This window comes from Homalodisca vitripennis, chromosome 3 (assembly GCF_021130785.1).
Source record: "Homalodisca vitripennis isolate AUS2020 chromosome 3, UT_GWSS_2.1, whole genome shotgun sequence".
Lineage (NCBI taxonomy): Eukaryota > Metazoa > Arthropoda > Insecta > Hemiptera > Cicadellidae > Homalodisca > Homalodisca vitripennis.
In genome coordinates, this window is record NC_060209.1 from 81,168,277 (window position 1) to 81,188,981 (window position 20,705).

Genomic DNA, 20,705 nt, shown 5'->3' on the forward strand with positions numbered 1-20,705 from the left:
TATGAAAAGTTTGAATCGCTCAAAACATAAAAAATGTAAATAAGGAGGTGTATGATGGAGATTAAATAACATCTACATGTTTTGTTTAAAGTTTGTTATATTTTTTGTACTATATAACGATTGATAATATCTGAAATTCTATTACAATTTCAACATCTATATATCCTATATAAAGATGAAATTTGCAATTTGTGATAGATACGGAGAATTTTACAAAGCTTCCAATACAAAGACGTTTTTATAAATGACTTTGAAAACAGGTATTCCTGGAATTTCAAAAACTAATTCATGGAAACTGTAAACCTCATGAATTGTACGTATATTAAAAGGAAACGATTCAGTTATGCCCTGTGAATTGTTTTACAACAGGATTGGTACATTTTATTATAATAATAGTGAAACATTTCATTTTTTTGCAAAATAAGTGACATTTGAAATCGATATATCAATTCATAGGACTATCTGATATACTGAACATACACTAACCCATACATGACTGGATAGTACCCATATTGTACCTGACCTAATGGGGCTATCTATAAGGGATAAAGTTGTATCAATTCATAGGACTATCTGTTATACTGAACATACACTAACCCATACATGATTGGATAGTACCCATATTGTACCTGACCTAATGGGGCTATCTATAAGGGATAAAGTTGTATCAATTCATAGGACTATCTGTTATACTGAACATACACTAACCCATACATGATTGGATAGTACCCATATTGTACCTGACCTAATGGGGCTATCTATAAGGGATAAAGTTGTATCAATTCATAGGACTATCTGTTATACTGAACATACACTAACCCATACATGATTGGATAGTACCCATATTGTACCTGACCTAATGGGGCTATCTATAAGGGATAAAGTTGTATCAATTCATAGGACTATCTGTTATACTGAACATACACTAACCCATACATGATTGGATAGTACCCATATTGTAGCTGACCTAATGGGGCTATCTATAAGGGATAAAGTTGTATCAATTTGTACCCGTAAAGTCTAAAACTATTTTGCAATTAATATTACAAATAAAAATTATCCTCGATTGGTATGATACTTTAAATGTTGTCCATAAATCAATCATGACTATGTTATTTATGGAGACTAATATTTTTACAATTTATTAAGGCCGTACTGGTCTACACCGACTCTTATGAAGATGTCGTCCTCACCCCTATTGTTCACAGTTACCTTACAAGAAACGCTGTCAGTGTGGGCGGGCTTGCAGGACTCTGTCATTAAACTAACTGTTAAGTTTACTAACGTTCAGTGTAGCCAACACACGGTAGCCTACAGGCACTTGCCCTTGGGACCTGTAGGACGAGCCTGTCAGCTGATCGCTGCGGATAGTGTTCAGTTCCTCTCTCTCGCCTACCGCTATCTAAGAATACAAAGGATTCATTGCAGTTATTAACTTAACGACATAGTTGTCGACTTCTGCTTATCCATGTAGTATCACCTACGTGATAATTTAATTTTGGTTTGTCGATCGATTTTCATAATATGTTTTCTTACCGCATTTTATTTAAATGCATGCTAATAGCCTATTTATTGCATAGGCCTACACTATAATAAAAAAATAAAATCAATTTATGGCGTTATTTTGAATTTTATTTATGTATAAATTGTGTTCGAGTTTGTAGTTTTTATTTCACTATAAACAAATAATTATTAATTTATATACACCATTTTTTACTTTATTATTTTTGTGATTGTTATTATTTTTTGCTAATAATCTACATTGTGACTGAGTACCAGTCACATATGTTGCTTTGTATGCTGTTAGTTTTCACGCCCTGTGTATCTACAAACGTTTGGAAATTTAATAAAAATAACATAATTTGAGCTGTAATATTTTTTTTTTAATGTTGAAACATACACAAGTGTAACGAATTCAAACAATTTTAATTGTATATGCATTGATTAATATGAATATAGACTAATTTAGCGCTGTCTAAGTGATGACACGCATCACTTTGGCCTGGAAAATTATATTGGAGCCGTTTCAACCTCTGGAGTTTCTGAGTGGGTGGGTGGTGGGTAGAATGGTAACGTTCTAGTGTTGCATGCAGGATTTGGGATAAGAGGATAATATGGAAAAGGAACCAGAAATAAATTTTATATATATATATATATATATCTTTTTTGCATACACAGTAATCTAGCTAACACTCAGCCTTTTATTCAGCAGGCTTCCAAAATCTTTCTCCCGTCTGTCTGTCTGTATTCAGTATTTGTTGACACCGCATCGAAATATTAATAAGACGTAATCCTAGTAGTATTTTAGCCTCACAGTGGAGATCCGACTTCACTAAACACATATTTAACCGAAACTGCAATAAACATATCCGCTTATACAGGGGTGTTGAAGGGGGGGGAGGTTTAAAGTGACGTTGAGGCTTATCCAATCAATGATCAATGTGACCAAACAGAGATATTAATAGTTTCTATATCTTAGGCTGCAACCTTAATGATAATCTGACGCTATGTACGTATAGACATTTTTCTTATTTTATTATTTTTTAAGCTTTTTCTTATCATAATATCTCATTCTAATAATATTCTCATAATATTCGTAACCGTACTCATTTAGTGTAGAGATAAAAATTAATTGGCTTTATATATTCAGAAAAGACATTACAGAATTAGAAAAATATTGTGCTTAAAATTATGACCCCAAACACAGTTATGTTCTGGTAGGAACCTTGTCCCTCATGCAGTAACAGAGTTATATAGCATGTTATGTGAAAATTATTAGACACAAAGGTTTGATAAATTATGTCATTTTGATTAAATACAGTTTGAGATATTTAATTTAATGAATAGGCCGTTTGATTTTGAAATATTAAATTATTGTACCACAAACCCTTGATGCATTTAGATCACTTTATTTGTCATGTTTGTCCAAAGTAAACAGAACGCTACGGTAGGCGCGAGTAGCCTTACACTTCCTATCTCCTGTCCTTTGATCTTTGTGTGTGTGAACCCAAGCTCTTTCGTAAAAACGTCAATTTACGGTTCTGTCTCCTCGAGGCCTTTCATGTTACAATTACTTACCGAAACAAGGTTTTAAATGTATGCAACGCTTATATTGGTTTCATTTATTGATCGTTCAATATTTTAATTGTTTAAGTATTTTAAATAAATACAATTTCCAATGCATGTTTAAAATGTTAAACAACTCTAAAGTTTCAATGAAGCAAGATACTGATATGTTTGTTTTTGCTACACTTATCAATATAAGTTTTACTTTCATGACAGTGCAATATTTTTATCGAAACATTTGCTCATTACATGTGTAGCAAAATAAATACATTTTCCAATGGATGATTAAAAAGTAAAACAATAATAAGAACTACTTAGGTGTTGAAATGTATGTTTTTGAAACGCTTATATTGGTTTATATTTTAGATCGTCAAATGTTTACATTGCAAATTTTAATCTCTACATGTGTAACAAAATAAATATATTTTCCAATGCACGTTTAAACATGAAAACAATTCTTAGAACTCTGAGTAGCTAATTTTATATTATGAAATAGCTGACATCAGTGCTTAATTACCAGTTTTAATTACCAAGAATGTTAATTTTACAATCGATAAATGTTGTATGTCGCGTTATTATGCTATTCGAATGTAAATCTAGGCTCCTCTGTTTCCTGTGCTGTTATAAAATATTTAAATCCTTTTGGACTAAACAATCTGATTTATAATTCAGTGTTTGGTTTTAATTAGTATTTTTACGAAAGAAAGGTGTTGGCTTCCGAGTTCTAAAGATATTTTACTTTTAATATTATATTATTTTAAAAACACTTGATGACATTTTAGTTTATAAAACTTTAATTTTTGACAATTATAAGTGTAAATTTACTTACTCATTTTTCTGCATATGGGTAATGTAATTAGTATTGTATTTATTTAACATACAAATAAAAATACATTTTCTGATTTTACAATTTATTACTTATTTTAATATTAATTAACCATTATTGGAAAGGAGGGAGTGTGAGACATAATTAGAATTTTATGAAAATCTACTAATCAATGTTAATAATAAAGACTTTTAATAATTGTGGCATATTAGGCGATATTTTGTCTTCGTTGTGGGTATGGGACCGATTTAGATGTGTTTTTCTATGTTTCGTTCACACGAGGAAATTATTTATCGGTAAACGGACTGTAGGTCCACGTCATAAAACTGCCGGAAGCATTTCTTACCTACTTCTTAAGGGGTGGACAGTAGGTCCACGGTCCCGGCCTGGGACCCACTGTCCGACTCACGGGTTTCTTTTGACGAGGGGTTGATAAGGGATCGTCGTACTCACACTGCAACACTTGAATGGATGTTTCGAGATCTAAACTCTATATCTGCTAAATAATTTTCAGTACACTGCATAAGACAGCTGCAAAAAAAAATGAAACGAAATTATATACATAAAATAAAGTCAGGTTAGTTACGCCATTTCTAACTTAAGAAAGTCTGTAACGATTATAGTGTCTACTGGTATATACAGTATTATACAAACGATGGTCCAATATAAGGAATAACTAATACAAACTTACTGTAGATGTTTATGATTCATTAGGACAATGCCAACCAAATTAATCAGATAGTAATATAATGCTATATGGAATTCGTTAAGATATAATCCCTATTAGTAATCCACTTCATATGCGATAGCTTGAGTAAACTGTTGTTAATATTTGCTTCTTTAGCAGTACGCTGTGCGAATGTAGTGGAAGCATCACTGACCAAAATAAAGAATAAGTGCAGGTAGAAAAACTAATATACGGCCAGGTCAGTTTTGAAAAGTAGGACAGTTAGTCCACAGGTGTCGGCGTGGACTAACTGTCCTACCCTGCAGAAAAGTGACGTCAGCCACCCTCGTCAAACTAGGCGTGGACCTACAGTCCTACAATCTTATTTATCAAGGTATTAATTACACAACTACAGGATCATACAATGTTCTGTTAAGCTACACATGAATTATTCATCACATGGAATTTGAAAGTATAATTTATAATTAAAAACTTGAAGTATGATTTAGAAGCATTTTATGACATCTTGAACTGTAAAAAAGCTGATTATAATTTTAAAGTTGGTTTCAATTATAATTAGTTACATACCTCAACACTGATTTCACGGCTTTAATAATACTAAACTATTACCTATCCAGGATTAGGAAATTCATATTTTTATAGTTAATCTTTTAATATATTGAAGTCTGTTTTCCTGTCAGAATGGTCCATCGCTTGAGTGTCTTTCAGCTTGAATAATAGGCTATATTTATTACATTCAAAATGCTGTAATTGATTCATTATAGTATTGAATGTGTTGGTCTTATTGTTTCTCTCATCACTGGAAACAGGTTAAAATAATCAAATATATACAATTATTTATTTATAGCTTACTAAACCAATATCTGTACATTGTTTTAGTTGTAGCTGTAAGACAGATTCAATAGATAGAAGTAAAACTACACTAAATTTTATAATGGAGGAAATCTTATAATGTTGTTTAGTTTGTTTAATAGTATGCTACAGTATACCAATTATCTTGTTTAAAAATATAATTTGAAGATTTTCAGAATCACACACTTTGCAGAAAAGTACTCTACATCTTGATAATAGTCAACAGTTATTAATCACTATTAAATACGAGCACTTCAATGGTACAAGCGCTGGCTAAGTTGATGACGCGCTTCACTTTGGTTTGGAGAATTATGTTGGAGTCGTTCCAACCTCTGGAGCTTTTGGGTGGGTGGATGGTGGGTAGAATGGTAACGTTCTAGTGTTGCATGCAGGTTTTGGCAAAAGAGGCGAATTTGAAAAAGGAAACAGGAATCGATTTTGACAAATGTCAGAGAAATAATACGATAGTAATCTCTGAAATGTCATGCAGTGTTTCCTAATTGTACTATGACAACATTAAACATTGCCTCTCCAAGCATGTTCACGGAACCAAATATAAATAAAAACGATTGCAGCCTTTACACAAAACTAGTGAGACAAATTCAGCTGTGGTACTGGAAGCAATTTTTACCTTTACATTATGTCCGATTCAACAAAATGTACTGCCACGGTGTTTGCTGGTCGGGTGTGCTGCAACCGCAAGTGGTGTAGGACTGTAGTAGGTCCACGCCTAGTTTGACGAGGGTGGCTGACGTCACTTTTCTGCAGGGTAGGACAAAGTTAGTCCACGCCGACCCCCGTGGACTAACTGTCCTACTTTTCAAAACTGACCTGGCCGTGCATTAGTTTTTCTACCTGCACTTATTCTTTATTCTGGTCAGTGATGCTTCCACTACATTCGCACAGTGTACTACTAAAGCAGTAAATATTAACAATAGTTTACTCAAGCTATCACATATGAAGCATATACCAAATAGCATTATATTACTATCTGATTAATTTGGCATTGTTTTAATGAATCTAAACATCTACAGTTAGTTTGAATTAGTTATTCCTTATCTTGGACCATCGTTAGTATAATACTGAATATGCCAGTAGACACGATACTCGTAGTACACGTTAATTGAAATGTATGGTTTATTGTTTTATAAACATTGTTAATAGTTAAAATAATCATTTAGTTCATATCTAATATATCATTTTTAAAGTTGTTCCAAATTAAGTTAAATAGTGGCTCTTGGCATATAACCCAAACAGTAAACGAAACATCTGCCTACAGAGACATACTAACTTACATAATAGTGACCTTATGCCGCTAACGATAGGTTGTAAATATCACTCAAACAGGAATTCCATGTAGAACGGCTAAAGAATTTGTCTAGTTTCATTCAAACTTCCAATTGTTACTCATCGCTATATCCCGCTGCGACAAAGTTTAACGTTAGTTCAAATAATGATCCCGAAACGACAGGAGATAATATGTTTAATTACTAGCAGTTATTAGTGGCTTCGAACGCTCCAAATTCTTAAATGTATTCTTAAACCCTATTAGTTTTATTCCCCTTTAATAATAAACCGTTAACCGTTTAAAAATTTGGAGTTTAGTTAAAAAAAACACAAACGCTGTAAGGGTTTTGAAAGATACACGATTACAATGCATGTTAAAAATAATAGCTCCCCGGGTTTTTGCATGCAATTTCTTAGGCTTTCATATGAGTACTTCTGATTCGAGTGAATTATATATCCGACGCCAATGTTGAGATTTCCTTATTTCTACGACCCAGGAAATATGTCTTAAAGAGTATACTTACGGCAATCGTAAATTATTCCAGACTTAATACAGGTACATTTTGTGCCCTAGTTAATATTGCTTTGTTTCCACGAAAAAGGTACATAAAAACTTCTGAGAAGCCTACTTCTGCGAAAAGTCAAATAAACTATGCGTTTTATAACAGTGTTTAAATAAAAGTTATATAGTACATTCCTTTGATGTCTGCATACAGTACTCATCATGCATACTCAATATTTACTAAAGTGTACAGTTAAAACTAGAATTTTAATAAAACTTTTAGTTTTCTTATCTAAATATTTGTCTTACTTGTGCTCAACAGTGGATGCAAAAAGGTTTGAAATAAGAAGTGTTGTTATTATCAAGCTTACTCTATGCTTTCACGACTAAATGTAAGGAAATTAAAAATAGTGATTAAATTAATTTAATATATGATTGTGCTACTATAAAACAATGTTCACACAGAACAATTGACTAAAGTTAACAGGGTCTTATACTATTACATAAAATTTCTGGTTCTCTTTACCTGATTTTTCTGTGCATTCTTACGATATTTTAATCGTTGTTCTCCTAGTCGGAGCGAAAACGTATCCAATAAAGCAAAGACCATTATAATCGTTACAGCCATTCTTACGTTAGAAATGGCGTAACTAACCTGACTTTATTTTATATATATAATTTTATTTCATTCTTTCTGCAGCTGTCTTATGTAGAGTACTGAAAAATATTTAGGAGATATATAGTTTAGATCTCGAAACATCCATTCAAGTGCTGCAGTGTGAGTACGACGATCACTTGTCAACACCTCGTCAAAAGAAACCCGTGAGTCGGACAGTGGGTCCACGGTCCCGGCCATTAAGAATTAGGTAAGAAATGCTTCCAACAGTTTTATGACGTGGACCTACAGTCCTTTTACAGCTGCAAGTCCTGCGGATCAAAAAAAAAAAAAAAAAAAAAAAAAAAAAAAAAAAAAAAAAAAAAAAAAAAAAAAAAGGGAACGGGCTTTCCCAATAGAGACAGCTATCATTATTGTTATGATGTTGAAAACATTCATAACGTGGTATAATTTAAAAAAATCTGTGGTATAGAACTAACTATATTGAACAAATTGAAAAGTCTTTGACCCTGACTGCATATTTTGCTAAAAAAGGCATAATATGCTGTATGAATAAACGAGTCTTCTTAATTTTTACCCTAGAGATACTTATGTATCACCAAGTAAAGCAATATTGTTTGGGTACAAATTATGTTTCTTCCACCGTATATAAAAGTATATGCATTCTATGTAGGTACTGTGCCTAGCGGTATTGGTCACGCTGTCTACGTTTGTATTTTAGTAGGAATATAATCACACTATAACGAATTTATTTTTTGAATAGTATATTCAACCTGTTATATAATGTAGAACTCTACTCATATAGTTTTCATCCACTTTTCCCCAAAATTCCTCATGCATGAATGAATTAATGCATAAATGAATTAGCTTTTTAATTAAAAAGAAAATGTTAGGACACTTAGACAATTATCTACGACCTAACTTAACCTGCAAACACTAATGGTCATGCATGGATCGAAACCTCGTGGCTTTATTGCCGCAATCATCGGAAGATTGAAGTTTTAAACTTTAAATATTCTAGTGGATCAAATGGATTTCGAGATACGCAATGACGATAAAGACGGTTCAGTGGCTGAGCTGACGCTGAGTTAATTAAAAGTTGTTCTTCGTGTCTACCATAATGCTTTTCATTACATTTGCTTGGAGTCTGTATTTTAATGTTTCTATAAATAGGAGAATAACGCAGGAATATTGGAAGGACGATTGTATAAAGTTGTAATGTAGAGTACACAGTACGTATCGGATGGAACCGCTTAAGCCCAATGAATGCTCGGAGTTCGGTCTAAAACCGTAAGAGACAAAGGATATCGAGTCCGATACACTTGTTGTGGCGCGAACAAAGTTGAGCAGAAATCGATAAATGCTCGAGTGCCCTCAGCTTTCTTCCTAATACTCCAGAAATACTCCAGCCCACTTAGTTATCAGTCGGTGTGTAAACTTCAAAGCAGAGTAGAACTAAGTACGTTAACTTAGTGTCATAGAAATCGCAATGCAATTAATTTGCTTTCATCACGATTGATTGGTCGATGTGTATTATGACATAAAAGATGTACAGGAGTCTGTTGCTAACACATTTTCTATTGGAAATGGAATGTCATGAAAGTAAAACATTCAGTTTAAAACGTCTGCAGTTATATACAGGTATTTGTTTAGCCACTGGAATGGACTCACTGAATATGAACTATTAATAGCTATATTAATAACTTTAATCGTACCCTGAAACGTGGTCTAAACGTTGTAGACTTTTTCAATTTAAACAGAACTTTCTATATCATAGAATGCTTATCAAGAGCCCATCAGTTTCTTGTGGACTGACTTCTAAAAAAAAAAAAAAAATATATGTTTGGAGTTTACAAGTGTAATGTAAACTGTTGACAGCAATATACTACAGTAACTCAATCTGCATCACTTATAAACTATGGCATTGATGTTAAATTACGTTTATTGTGACATAACAAGTGGATTGTTTAATATTTTACTGTCTTTACGATATTATTAATTGTCACATACTTATCTCAAAGCTTTTTAACAGATCTCTCTGGATCAATTTACATAAATAATATATTTATATATTAGGCCTATTTCTAAAGCATTGCTATTTTTATGTCGTATTATTCCTACATTTTTGTACGTTGTAGTAATTCGTATCAGAGAAAATGTTCCAACTGTGCCCCAGGAAGATAGCTCTGTACTAGGCCTGATAGATTTATGGGGGGATGTTCAATTATATGTGGATTAACGTTTACCGGTTACATAGAGCTATGTCTATTAATTAAATCACTGATTTTGAATAGAGCGTAATTTCACAGGCTTGGAAACCATTCACGACTTCATGCTAATATAACCATCATTTAACGTATGTAGAATTCAATGTACGTATATTTTACAACTGCCAGGTTTTAAAATTCTACAAAAGTAATCTAAGAAAATGATTGCCTGAGATTTCTATGGGAGTCATGTAAACGTCTGAATCAACATAACGACATGTTTATTTTCTGTAGAGTGCTAAAAGTGCTCCTTTCCTACATCTCAACAATTCTTTAATTTTTTTACTCTTTTAGGTAGTTGTAAAAGAATTTCCAAACGCCAAAGATTTCGCTGATCAAAGACAACTAAGATTCACATTTACATACTAAGTGAGAGACATTTTAACACACTAATTGGTAACGATACAAGAAAACTATATTTTGAATTATCGCTGAATTATGATTAAGGAAGTGTATATAACGTTAATTAGAGAAACATTGTGTATTTTAAGCGCCATAAACTCAACATTATGCCATTATTTCATACACCAAGGTCGTAGATAGTTTTCTGCTGTGGCACAAAGGTCCAAAACAGTTTGGTGCTTGAGCAAAGCTCATACATTACATTTTACTACCACAACCCATGTGATGTCGTGTTACAATGGGATATTGACTTTAGCTTTGTCTAGTTCCAGTACCCGCTTTACTGAGAACTTCCCTTACAGTACTATAGAATCGAATGGCGCTATTCTCCCATACACCAAGGTCATAGATGTAGATTATCAAGTAACCTGATAGTTACCTACCGTGGCACAAAGGTCCAAAGCAGTTTGGTACATGAGTAAAGCTCATACATTACTTTGTACCGGCACAGCCCACGTAATGTCGTGTTACAATGGGATATTGACTCAGGCTTTGTCTAGTTCCAGAACCCGCTTTGCTGACAACTTCCTTTACACTGCAGTACCATTTCTAAATGATTGACGTGGTAATTTCCAAACCGCAACAACATGCTGAAACAGGATGACTATTATTAGAATTCAGTTATATAATTTTAAAATCTCGTTTACAAATTTGTTATGTTCGCCATACAACCAGTATGATAAATTTTAGGTTGAGATGGAAATAAATGTATAACTATTTGGCTTTTAATGTTGTAAAAATCACTCTTAGAAGAAGTCAACGGTATAAAGCAAAATGTATTTAGTATATTTGCAGCGAATTTAGCTACTACCTTTATAGCTAGAGTAAATGGAGCTAATGTGCCCAGACTCTTATAAAACCCAAGTCAAAAATAACATGATCACTGATGCCATGATCACTTGTAGCATCTATATTAACTATAAATAATCCAAATTATTGTGTAAAGATAAAATATTTTATTATCTATTGTTTAAATAGTTTTAGAATAAGTATGACATGTTGTTTTTATTTAGGTTTTCATTTAGTAGAATCCAAAATTTGTATACCAATTCCTTTAAGTGGAAGATTAAATATACGATTATATCAGTGACAATTCCTCTCATAGGTACCTAATGGGACAATGATTGCATAAGCGCATAGAGGCAGATCAACATGTCGTTAAGTATAGACGAATCTAATATTCATTTTGGTAGACGAGAAATTGACAATACACCACGTAATTTCGGTATAATTTTCATCAACGTTTGGGCTCCAGAAAATTGGAAACCGATACAGTGAGTTGATTAATTACATGCTATTCAAACAGATTATTTGAATAAGCGTGTTTGTAATCCAATGGTTAGGATTCACATAAGTTGACCACCCTAAGGAAGTTTATAGCCAGATGCTATTGTTGAGAGCAACGCTAGGGAACGAACACGTTCAATAGTTAATCAAGGCTTCAGAAAGATTGACAATTCAAAGTTACAATAAGTGGTGGCATGCATTGTACTAAGCACACTATTAAATGAGCTTGTTTGGATAGAAATGGGAAGGACTCAACGTAGTTATCAAACTGGAAGAGTGGATTACAATCCGAGGCTTACATGCAACCAAATTAAACAAAATGAATGTGAGCGGAGAGCTTCAAACTTAATGATATATCTAACAGTTCCGTAATATTTTATTACATTAAAGGAGATTAAACAAAATACAAATATTATAAATAAGAGAAACAACAAATATTATATACAGGGTGGTTATAAATTATTGTACACATTTTAAGATTGAATAAATAAATAACCAATCAACTTAAAAACATGGGAATTGTTTTATTAAGTTGTAAATTAAAAACAGTTTTATATACTGACTGAAAATTAATAATTGTACACATTACAATAATTATAAAAAGAAAGTAAAAATGTCACTTAAACTGTGGGTGTAAGGTATGATTCTTCTTAATGACTTGTGTTGTGACATAGTCAGCTGGTCAACAATGGATCTTTCCACACCAGCTATTAATTACAGTTGAATAAACAAACACTAAACTTACCTCAGTATCAAAATGGCTAGTTTGCAAGAAAAAGCAAGGTGTGTTCTTTGGTTTCATGAAAGCAGATCTGTAATAACTGTTCAAAGAAGGTTTCGTTTAGAGTATGGCCGCAATCCTCCGAGTGACAATTCTATAAAACGCTGGTATAGGGAGTTTGAACAGACGGGAAGTGTCCAACATAGAAAAGGTGCTGGTAGACCTCCAGTTTCTGAAGCTATTGTTGATCAAGTAAGAGAATTGTTTACGAGGAGCCCTGGTAAGTCTACTCGGCGTGCAAGTTCGGAATTAGGATTACCTCGATCAACAGTCTTAAAAATTTTGCACAAACACCTTAAGCTCTATCCATACAAAATTCAGTTATTACATGAACTAAAACCTAACGATAAACTTCGACGCTACGATTTTGCTGTTAGATTACTTGACCTCGAAGAACAAACAATAAACATCGGAGAAAGCAATTTCTTGAAAAAAGTAATTTTTTCTGATGAAGCAACCTTTCATGTTTCTGGTAAGGTGAGACACAATAAAGGATTTGGGGTACTGAAAATCCTCATAATGTTCGAGAACAAGAAAGAGACAGCCCTAAAATAAACGTTTGGTGTGCATTGGCTATAGATGAAGTGATAGGACCCTTTTTCTTCGCAGAACCGACAGTCACTACAGAGGTATACCTCGACATGCTTGAACTTTTTGCAATACCGCAAATTGAGCATAGACAACCAAATGTTTACTGGCAGCAAGATGGTGCCCCTCCACACTGGGGTAAGATAGTACGTGACTACCTAAATGACACGTTTCTTGGTCGTTGGATTGGACGGGATGGTCCAATTCCTTGGCCTCCACGTTCCCCAGACATTACACCCTTAGACTTTTTTTGTGGGGCTATGTCAAGGACAGAGTCTTTGCCAAAAAAGTTCAAGATATTGAGGAACTCAAGAATAGAGTTCGAGAGGTTATTGGAAGCATAACTCCAGCAATGTTCAGACACACATGGTATAGGTTGAACTTGGACTACAAACTTTGCGTGCAAACCTCGGAGAGCACGTGGAATTAGTTTAGTTTCCTCGTAAAAGTATGAGTAACTGTAATCTTTTTGTCCTTCATTGGTAATAAAACTGTTTTAAATTTGCTATTTAATAAAACAATTTCCATGTTTTTAAGTTGATTGGTTATTTATTTATTCAATCTTAAAATGTGTACAATAATTTATAACCACCCTGTATATTATATTCCCTTAACGCAAAGTGCCAATAACGTGGAGAACTATTGTTTAAACTAAGAGCAAACCCGTATCAAAACTTTTAATCATGAATTGCCATCATCAATTGACATGTAGCATTTGAAAAAATTATAACACTTTTCCGCCTTGATGAAATTCAGAAGTTGTGTGAGTAGTGTTAGAACTGATTTTATTGGTTTGGTTCAGAACATTCAATACAGTGAATAGGGTCTAGTTATGTTATTTGGTATTAAAAATAATAGCTTGAGCGGTAGAGCTTGATAACTTCGTCAGCGGCTTCTTCTTTATCTTCTTGAATAAAACTTATTATTTCTTGTACCATGGGGGTCTTCCTGAATACTACTGGGCTACTGGGCATCAGCAGATAAGTAATTGACTATATAAGGTTGATCCGTTAGCTATATATTTTTATAGTCTAATATTCAGACGTCTCATCGATTTACTAACATTTGATGGAGTAGTAGATAAGACTGATGTTTTACTGTATGGTTTAAACAATTTAAAGATATTTCTATCTGCTTGTCTGTCTGAAAATGAACTAAGATTTACATGAAATTTCATTTCTATATAGGTAACACTTATGGTTCAATGGTGGTGGGTGTCACTCCACGTGATTTGGCTGAGCGTTAGCGAACATTTATACATTGATTACGGTAATATGATGTCAGCACCAACCAATAAGAGGTTGACCGACGATCATAACAAGACCACGTGAACTATGAAATATTGCTCCGCGCTGAAAAAATTGTTAAATTTTTAATTTTCTATAACTCCTTTATTTGTCATTGTCACACTGTGACATCTATTGTTTTGTTGAGGAGGACGATAGCAATATTTTAATAACGGGAAACTTGTTTGTTGCCAATCCGGCGGTTAAGTTCATAATTACCAAATTTTATTTTGCACGAAAAGCGTTAGAAAACATGGGGACAGATGCCGTTCATACGAAATATAAAGCATTTCTGTTAGTGTGGATAGTGCAAAATATTTATACGTGTCTATATAGAAAAAAGTTTCAATTTCAATATCGAGGAACGATATACGAACTCTTAAATTATACTCTAAAATATTATTCTGATCAATCCGAGAGTCTGTGACAGTACGACACAATGAAGTAACTTCTAGAAATAGTAAAGGTTTAAATCTTGTCTGTACGTGTGTTATGAGATATGCTACAGATGAAATCAAATCTATTTTTACAATTCAGAAAAAAAACACAGTACATATTTGTAGATGAAATTAGTCCCGCATAGGCCTAATTCGCTTGTGCGTGGTGACGAGTCTATTATATGTTGCTGTGGACTTAATTTATTTTTTAAAATTATCTGAATTTTATAAAATAAAAATTCATGTAGCTAAATTTAAAACCGTGGCTTAAAAAAAATTAAAAAAATCAACAACTGGCACACGTATACGGATGTAATACAGCTAAAACGAGAGTGACATTCCTTTGTAAAACCTTTGTTTTAGAGGATGCCAGTTATTTGAACACGATCGTTTAAAGGTCAATTTAATCCAAAGTCTGTGATTAAGCCTGGTGTATAAGCAGCTTTGTAAGTCCAGCAACGGAAGTGTGGCAAGGCAGCCAATTTCGCGAGTGGAGGGTCGAAGACGTTATCGCGTCTGCTACACCTGGCGGCAGAGGGTCGACTCGATCGGTTCCCCGACCTCGATAATCCGGACGACCCGTTAACCGTGTAATTAAATAGGACGCGGATCCGACGACGAGTGAGAGTGAATGGGTTCAAGGTGAATGAAGGCCAAGAGTGAGGAGTACAATCGATGTGGTGCCATTGAAGCCGGGGCTTGCGCACCCAGCGGCTCTCTGCAGTCTGTATTCTACCCTCGCGCGCGCCGGGCCTCCTCGCCATCTTGCCCACATCACCGTCCACAAGTTAATGACACAGTTTACTCGAGTATATAGGACACTCCGCGGTGAAGTGACGGGAGTGCGTGCAGCGTGGGGTGAGAGGTCACTCACCGACTCCGCACACGCGCTTACTGCACGGGCAAGTGAGCGCCGACCCCGCGAACACGGTTCTCCTCAGTTTCAGTTTAAATAGTTTTATAATGTGCTTAACAGTAATTGTAGTCTCCCGATTGCATACACCGATATTATAGAGGTACCAATACGCACCGCACACGTTTATTTTCTAATTGATTCCAAAGTTAGTGAGTAAACTGATGAAACAGCATGTTAGTTATTCCCGCACCTGAAAATGAACTACCATAATTCCAAAGTATTATTTATATAATTTGAAACATCATTACTAAAAACTTTTGATTAATACACTTTTTGTTTGGCGTTAAACACAAATCCTCAAAGGCATCAATAGTTAATACAATTTTTAATTTTTATCAGTAAAATCTTTTTAGAGATGAACTTCCGCATACTGGTATTTGTCTACTAGCGGAAAGTGAACATAAAATAACCTCATGTGACTACTCTTTCACGCGCGTTAGTACAGTAACAGAGACCAGCATTTTCTCTCTTTGAGTTATCTCATTTCATCTCCCGTTTGCCTTTGTATTCCTGCATTTATACATTTTAGGTTTTGATTGTAGTAAACACGCACCAATAATAGAAGCATATCGTGTGATGTACTCAAACTGGGAGTAATACGAAATTAAATAGTGCTGTTTATGTTATTTTATCTGTTTAAAGATTTTATGAAACAGAATTGGTTTACAGGGGTGGTTAAAGGTTAAAGGTATTCCAATAAAGTAAAGGTAAAGTAAATAACAAATTTAATTGAATTGGGCATTGGCATTATTTATTTTAAATCATTATAACGTTTTGCAGGAATATTTTTAACGTACTTAGAGATTTTTATGACAGTTTCATCAATGAAGACAAAGTATCAGTTTTTGTACTTAAGTTGTGGGATGCTGTAAAACAAACTTGCTCAAAACTCTGGCCATAAATCACTTAGTCTATCGAACCAACCAGGGGACTACAAGACTATGCATAATTAGTTTTGAAAATACAAACCATTCTTCTAACCTAACCCTTTCTAATAACTACCTACAAATTACTAAAGATACTTCAGATACCTAATATATAATTTCATCAGACACGGTATCCTACAAGGATGTGTATCGAACCAATCTTTTTATAATTGGTTTCTTTGTTAAATTGGTTTCCAGTAACAAACTGACACACGATACCGTATTTTGATGCCAGTACAAGTGGCGCAAACAGTATTGTTCTCTGCAAAGAATACTAAGAAGGCTTCAACATGAAATACTGTATTCACTGTAGGTAACCTTTTTTGTCGCTTTTGACAAGCGTGTAGAGGCGGACGGAAAGCGCGCGGCCGGAGTACAATGTGATGGTGAATAATGCAGGGTACTGTAGCTATTGTGCAGGCAGCTATTGTGTACTTCAACTACGCTAATGATCTCTCGTTAAATATATCAAATTATCTCTGCTAACCTTCAGACGGACTGTTGCTGTTTCTAAGTCCAACACGCGATTCCGTAAATTAAATTTAAATTAGTTAAATTTTCTTATGCTACATTTGAAACACAACAATAATTACTTGCAAGTATCTTTGCAATGTATGTAAATTTGTGTTCTTCATACTGGTGTGGTCGGTATAATCCCAAAGTACCTAAATAACTGAGTAGATTCTTGAATATACTGCACCAATATGTATATTTGTGTTGTTGCGTCTATTGTAGTAATAATGTTTTTGGGAAACATAGTAAAATTGATATAATCTTGGGTTGACAATTTATGACCGTTCAGGATTAGTGGTTCTTGGACTGCTGCAATGCCGGGAAGCGTTGTTGGGAGGTGGGAGAAAACATTCATCATCGCGGCAAATCCAGGTACCGTCCCGATGGTGGGGGTGTGGTGAGGGTGGGGGGCGCAACAATCGACATGAAAAGGGGTATTACAGTATTACAATCATATCATAGGCGGGAAGGCCAGAGATTCCAACTTGGATATGGTCGACAAATCTGAAACTATAACCTATATTTTTGGGTGATGTATATCACTTTTATCACCAATTTAGAACCAATGTGTAGAATGTTGGTGTTTTGGATTATTGGCTGAGCATAAACGAAGCTCTCTTGGAAATTGCCTGAAACAGTGGGTGCCTGTTTCTCCCTGCGTCCATACTGTGATGGAAAAATGGATTAAAAATCATACTTTAAACTTTGCGAGAAAGTCACACAATAGACAAGTTATTTTATGTTTTTTCATTATGTTTAGTCATTTCCGACCCGAAATATCCATTTTAATATTGGTTTAGGCAAAGTCCTTCAACTAAATTCCAAAATTGTACATTTTCGTTTTACATATTTTTGCCCAACTAATCCACATGTTTCAACAAATCCACACTAATCTGTGCAGACCACAGAATATTTTTGGTTTTACTTATCAACAGAGGAGGTATACAGGCCATCGTTTTCGTAGTTCTTTTACTACTCCAACTTTATCTGGAACTAAATAATATTTACCGCTTTTAAAAAGATTTGGAAGAGATATAACAAACGTTGCAGTTCAATGTAGATCCATATTTGAGGTATTGATTGTTTTGACAACCTGTCAAAGTTTCAATAAGTCTATTATTAACAGTGTTATTGATACATGATTGATTAACTGTACGATTAACTTTGGGTGAATATCCCTACCAGCTTCGATCCTACAGGAAAAATGTTTAATTGTGGATAAACCAACACCATTGAAGGCAATTAGAGCGTAGCCGTTAACAATGTAGGAATTAAAATAAGTGGACACTTCGTATACACGGGTGATGAGAAAACTTAAACATGTTAAACAGGGCAAAGGTAGCCGTGTGACAGATCTGAAGAGCCATTGTGTTAAATTAAAAAAGTTTTGCCTATTTGAAAGGCTAAGAGAAGTGGTCGGGTCAGACATGAGCAGGCAAGCTCAAGTATTCATGGATCTCAGTTCAACTTTTGTTCTGACTGCGAACAATCCTTCAAGTTGTCTTGTGGGCAGTGTTGGAGAAAGGTCTTTTGTTCAAACAATTATCTGCCCCCTTCCAGACTCGTATATTTGATAACCGGGGTACTTTCAGGCTAAAGAACCGTTTGAATGTAAAGAAACTCAAATGTAGGTCGGTATGACGTAAACTTTGTGACCATAGACCGTAATTACTATAAGTATAATGTCTCAAATAAATGAATGTTACTGAGTTTGCTTGCAGCTTTTTGACAGAGAAGTGACGATTACAAATTGTGAGTGTCAATTTATAATGTGAGATACCTTCAGGTATCACTCGTGGGGCTAGAAAAATTTAATTTCTGCCCGTCTGTCCGCACGATATCTTGAAAACAAACTGACCTAACTTAACCTGACTTGAAGCATCCTTCCTATAGGGACTACAATAAGTTTGATCATAAACACCATGGGATTTGGTTGAACCTAAGCAAATACTTCTATATAGGTTTTACGCAGAAGACCATGAAGGACAACGAGAAAATAACAGAAGGAATACATTTGTTAACACGCTGGATACAACCATACGAGATTTTAACATGTGACATATTACATGTAACTTATTCATGCAAAAAAAAGAAGAAAAAATAATACAGTGGAAAGTCAATGTTAAAAGACGGTAACAAGATTTGATTTCAGCACACTCTTGCATTGTTACCCCCTCTCCCTTACCGACACTTTATTATTTAAACACTACTATGAAACCTAACTCAGTGAACAAAAATGTGAATGTGTCATGTGGAAAGGTATCTCGAGAAAGACTATTTTTAGATTTAAAATTTATATGAAACTTCATTTCTTCATAGGCAGTAAGTTCTATGATGGTGCGTGTTACTCAGTAGGTCTTCCGGGGGATAAAAACATTTTTTTTCTGTATGATGACTGCCTGCGTATATTGCTGCAGAACAACTCTAAAGTGAAATTTGTTAGTCTTAAAATTATGTGTGACTTCAAAATCCTCAGCGGAGACTGTTACGCGACACGTGGTGGGGCATCCTCCTACCTTGTATTATAAATTTAAATGCCAATAGCGTATAGAAAACCCTTAGAGCGATCTGTCGGGTGGGTATTGAAAGAAAAAAAGTCGTTTTAACATACCATAGAACTAAAACAAATGTGTATGCACAATAAACATGTTCAATGGTTTGGCTCAGAGTTGATCTAGATTACAGTAACTAATTAATCTATAGTGGGAGCGGCTAGAGGGCTGGACATCGCTTACAACAGCAAAGCAATGCTAACCAGAGTTATTATAGATAGTCGGGTTTCCGCTTGCTGCTTCAGCGTATAACTTTACACCCGGTTGTTTACCATGGAGTTATCTGCCATTGCGCCAAGTTCGAATGTCATAACTTGCACATCGTCATCGTTCCGCTCTATTTGCCGATAATTTCGTTGTTTGTGTGGCGAAACAGTAATTTGTTGATGGGAATGATAAACTACCAGACACGCTCGCATTGTTTTCGTTACATTGAAAACCGATCTGCATGTCTGGCGGGAGAAATATTTACATCCTATCGTACGATCGTGGCTGCAGTGATTACAAAGTAATTCTTGACATGAAAGGACTTTCGATACAAAACGCACTTTTGTTCCCCTTTACTGTACCAAGCAGTATTGTTCTGGGTTTCCAATGACCCCTATCATTAGGGAACCTGGATTGTACTAGTTTAGATTGTTTCATTGTGCGGCAGAGACTTGGAATAACTTGCAGACCACAATGATTAAGTTTAACTTCGACTTTCTGATTACACGAGTATAGGATAAAACTTTTGTTGAAAGTGGTGTTCCACACTACATAGATGAACTATCAGTGTACCGGTACTGATGACCATTAATGTGACGAGGTTGTGAAGTGAAAGATGTGATATATGCCCTTGGATAATCGCCACTGCTGTGTCAGAGATCTGGACGCTTGCTTCAGCGGCATGAAGTTCCTCACAGTTCCGGTA

General features: G+C 34.6%; 1 protein-coding gene across 15 annotated transcripts in view; it reads left to right on the top strand.

Annotated features, from left to right (window-relative positions):
* LOC124357111 (protein still life, isoforms C/SIF type 2) overlaps positions 1–20,705 on the top strand; it is a 911,156-nt gene that overhangs the window by 210,987 nt on the left and 679,464 nt on the right. The window contains exon 1 of one of the 15 annotated variants that reach the window (XM_046808579.1): positions 20,335–20,702. The exons of the other annotated variants lie outside the window; for them this stretch is intronic. Within the exon in view, the coding sequence (XP_046664535.1) occupies positions 20,625–20,702 (78 nt within the window). The 5' untranslated portion in view covers positions 20,335–20,624. Of the gene's footprint in view, positions 1–20,334; positions 20,703–20,705 lie in introns of those variants that run through there. 15 annotated transcript variants of the gene reach the window in all.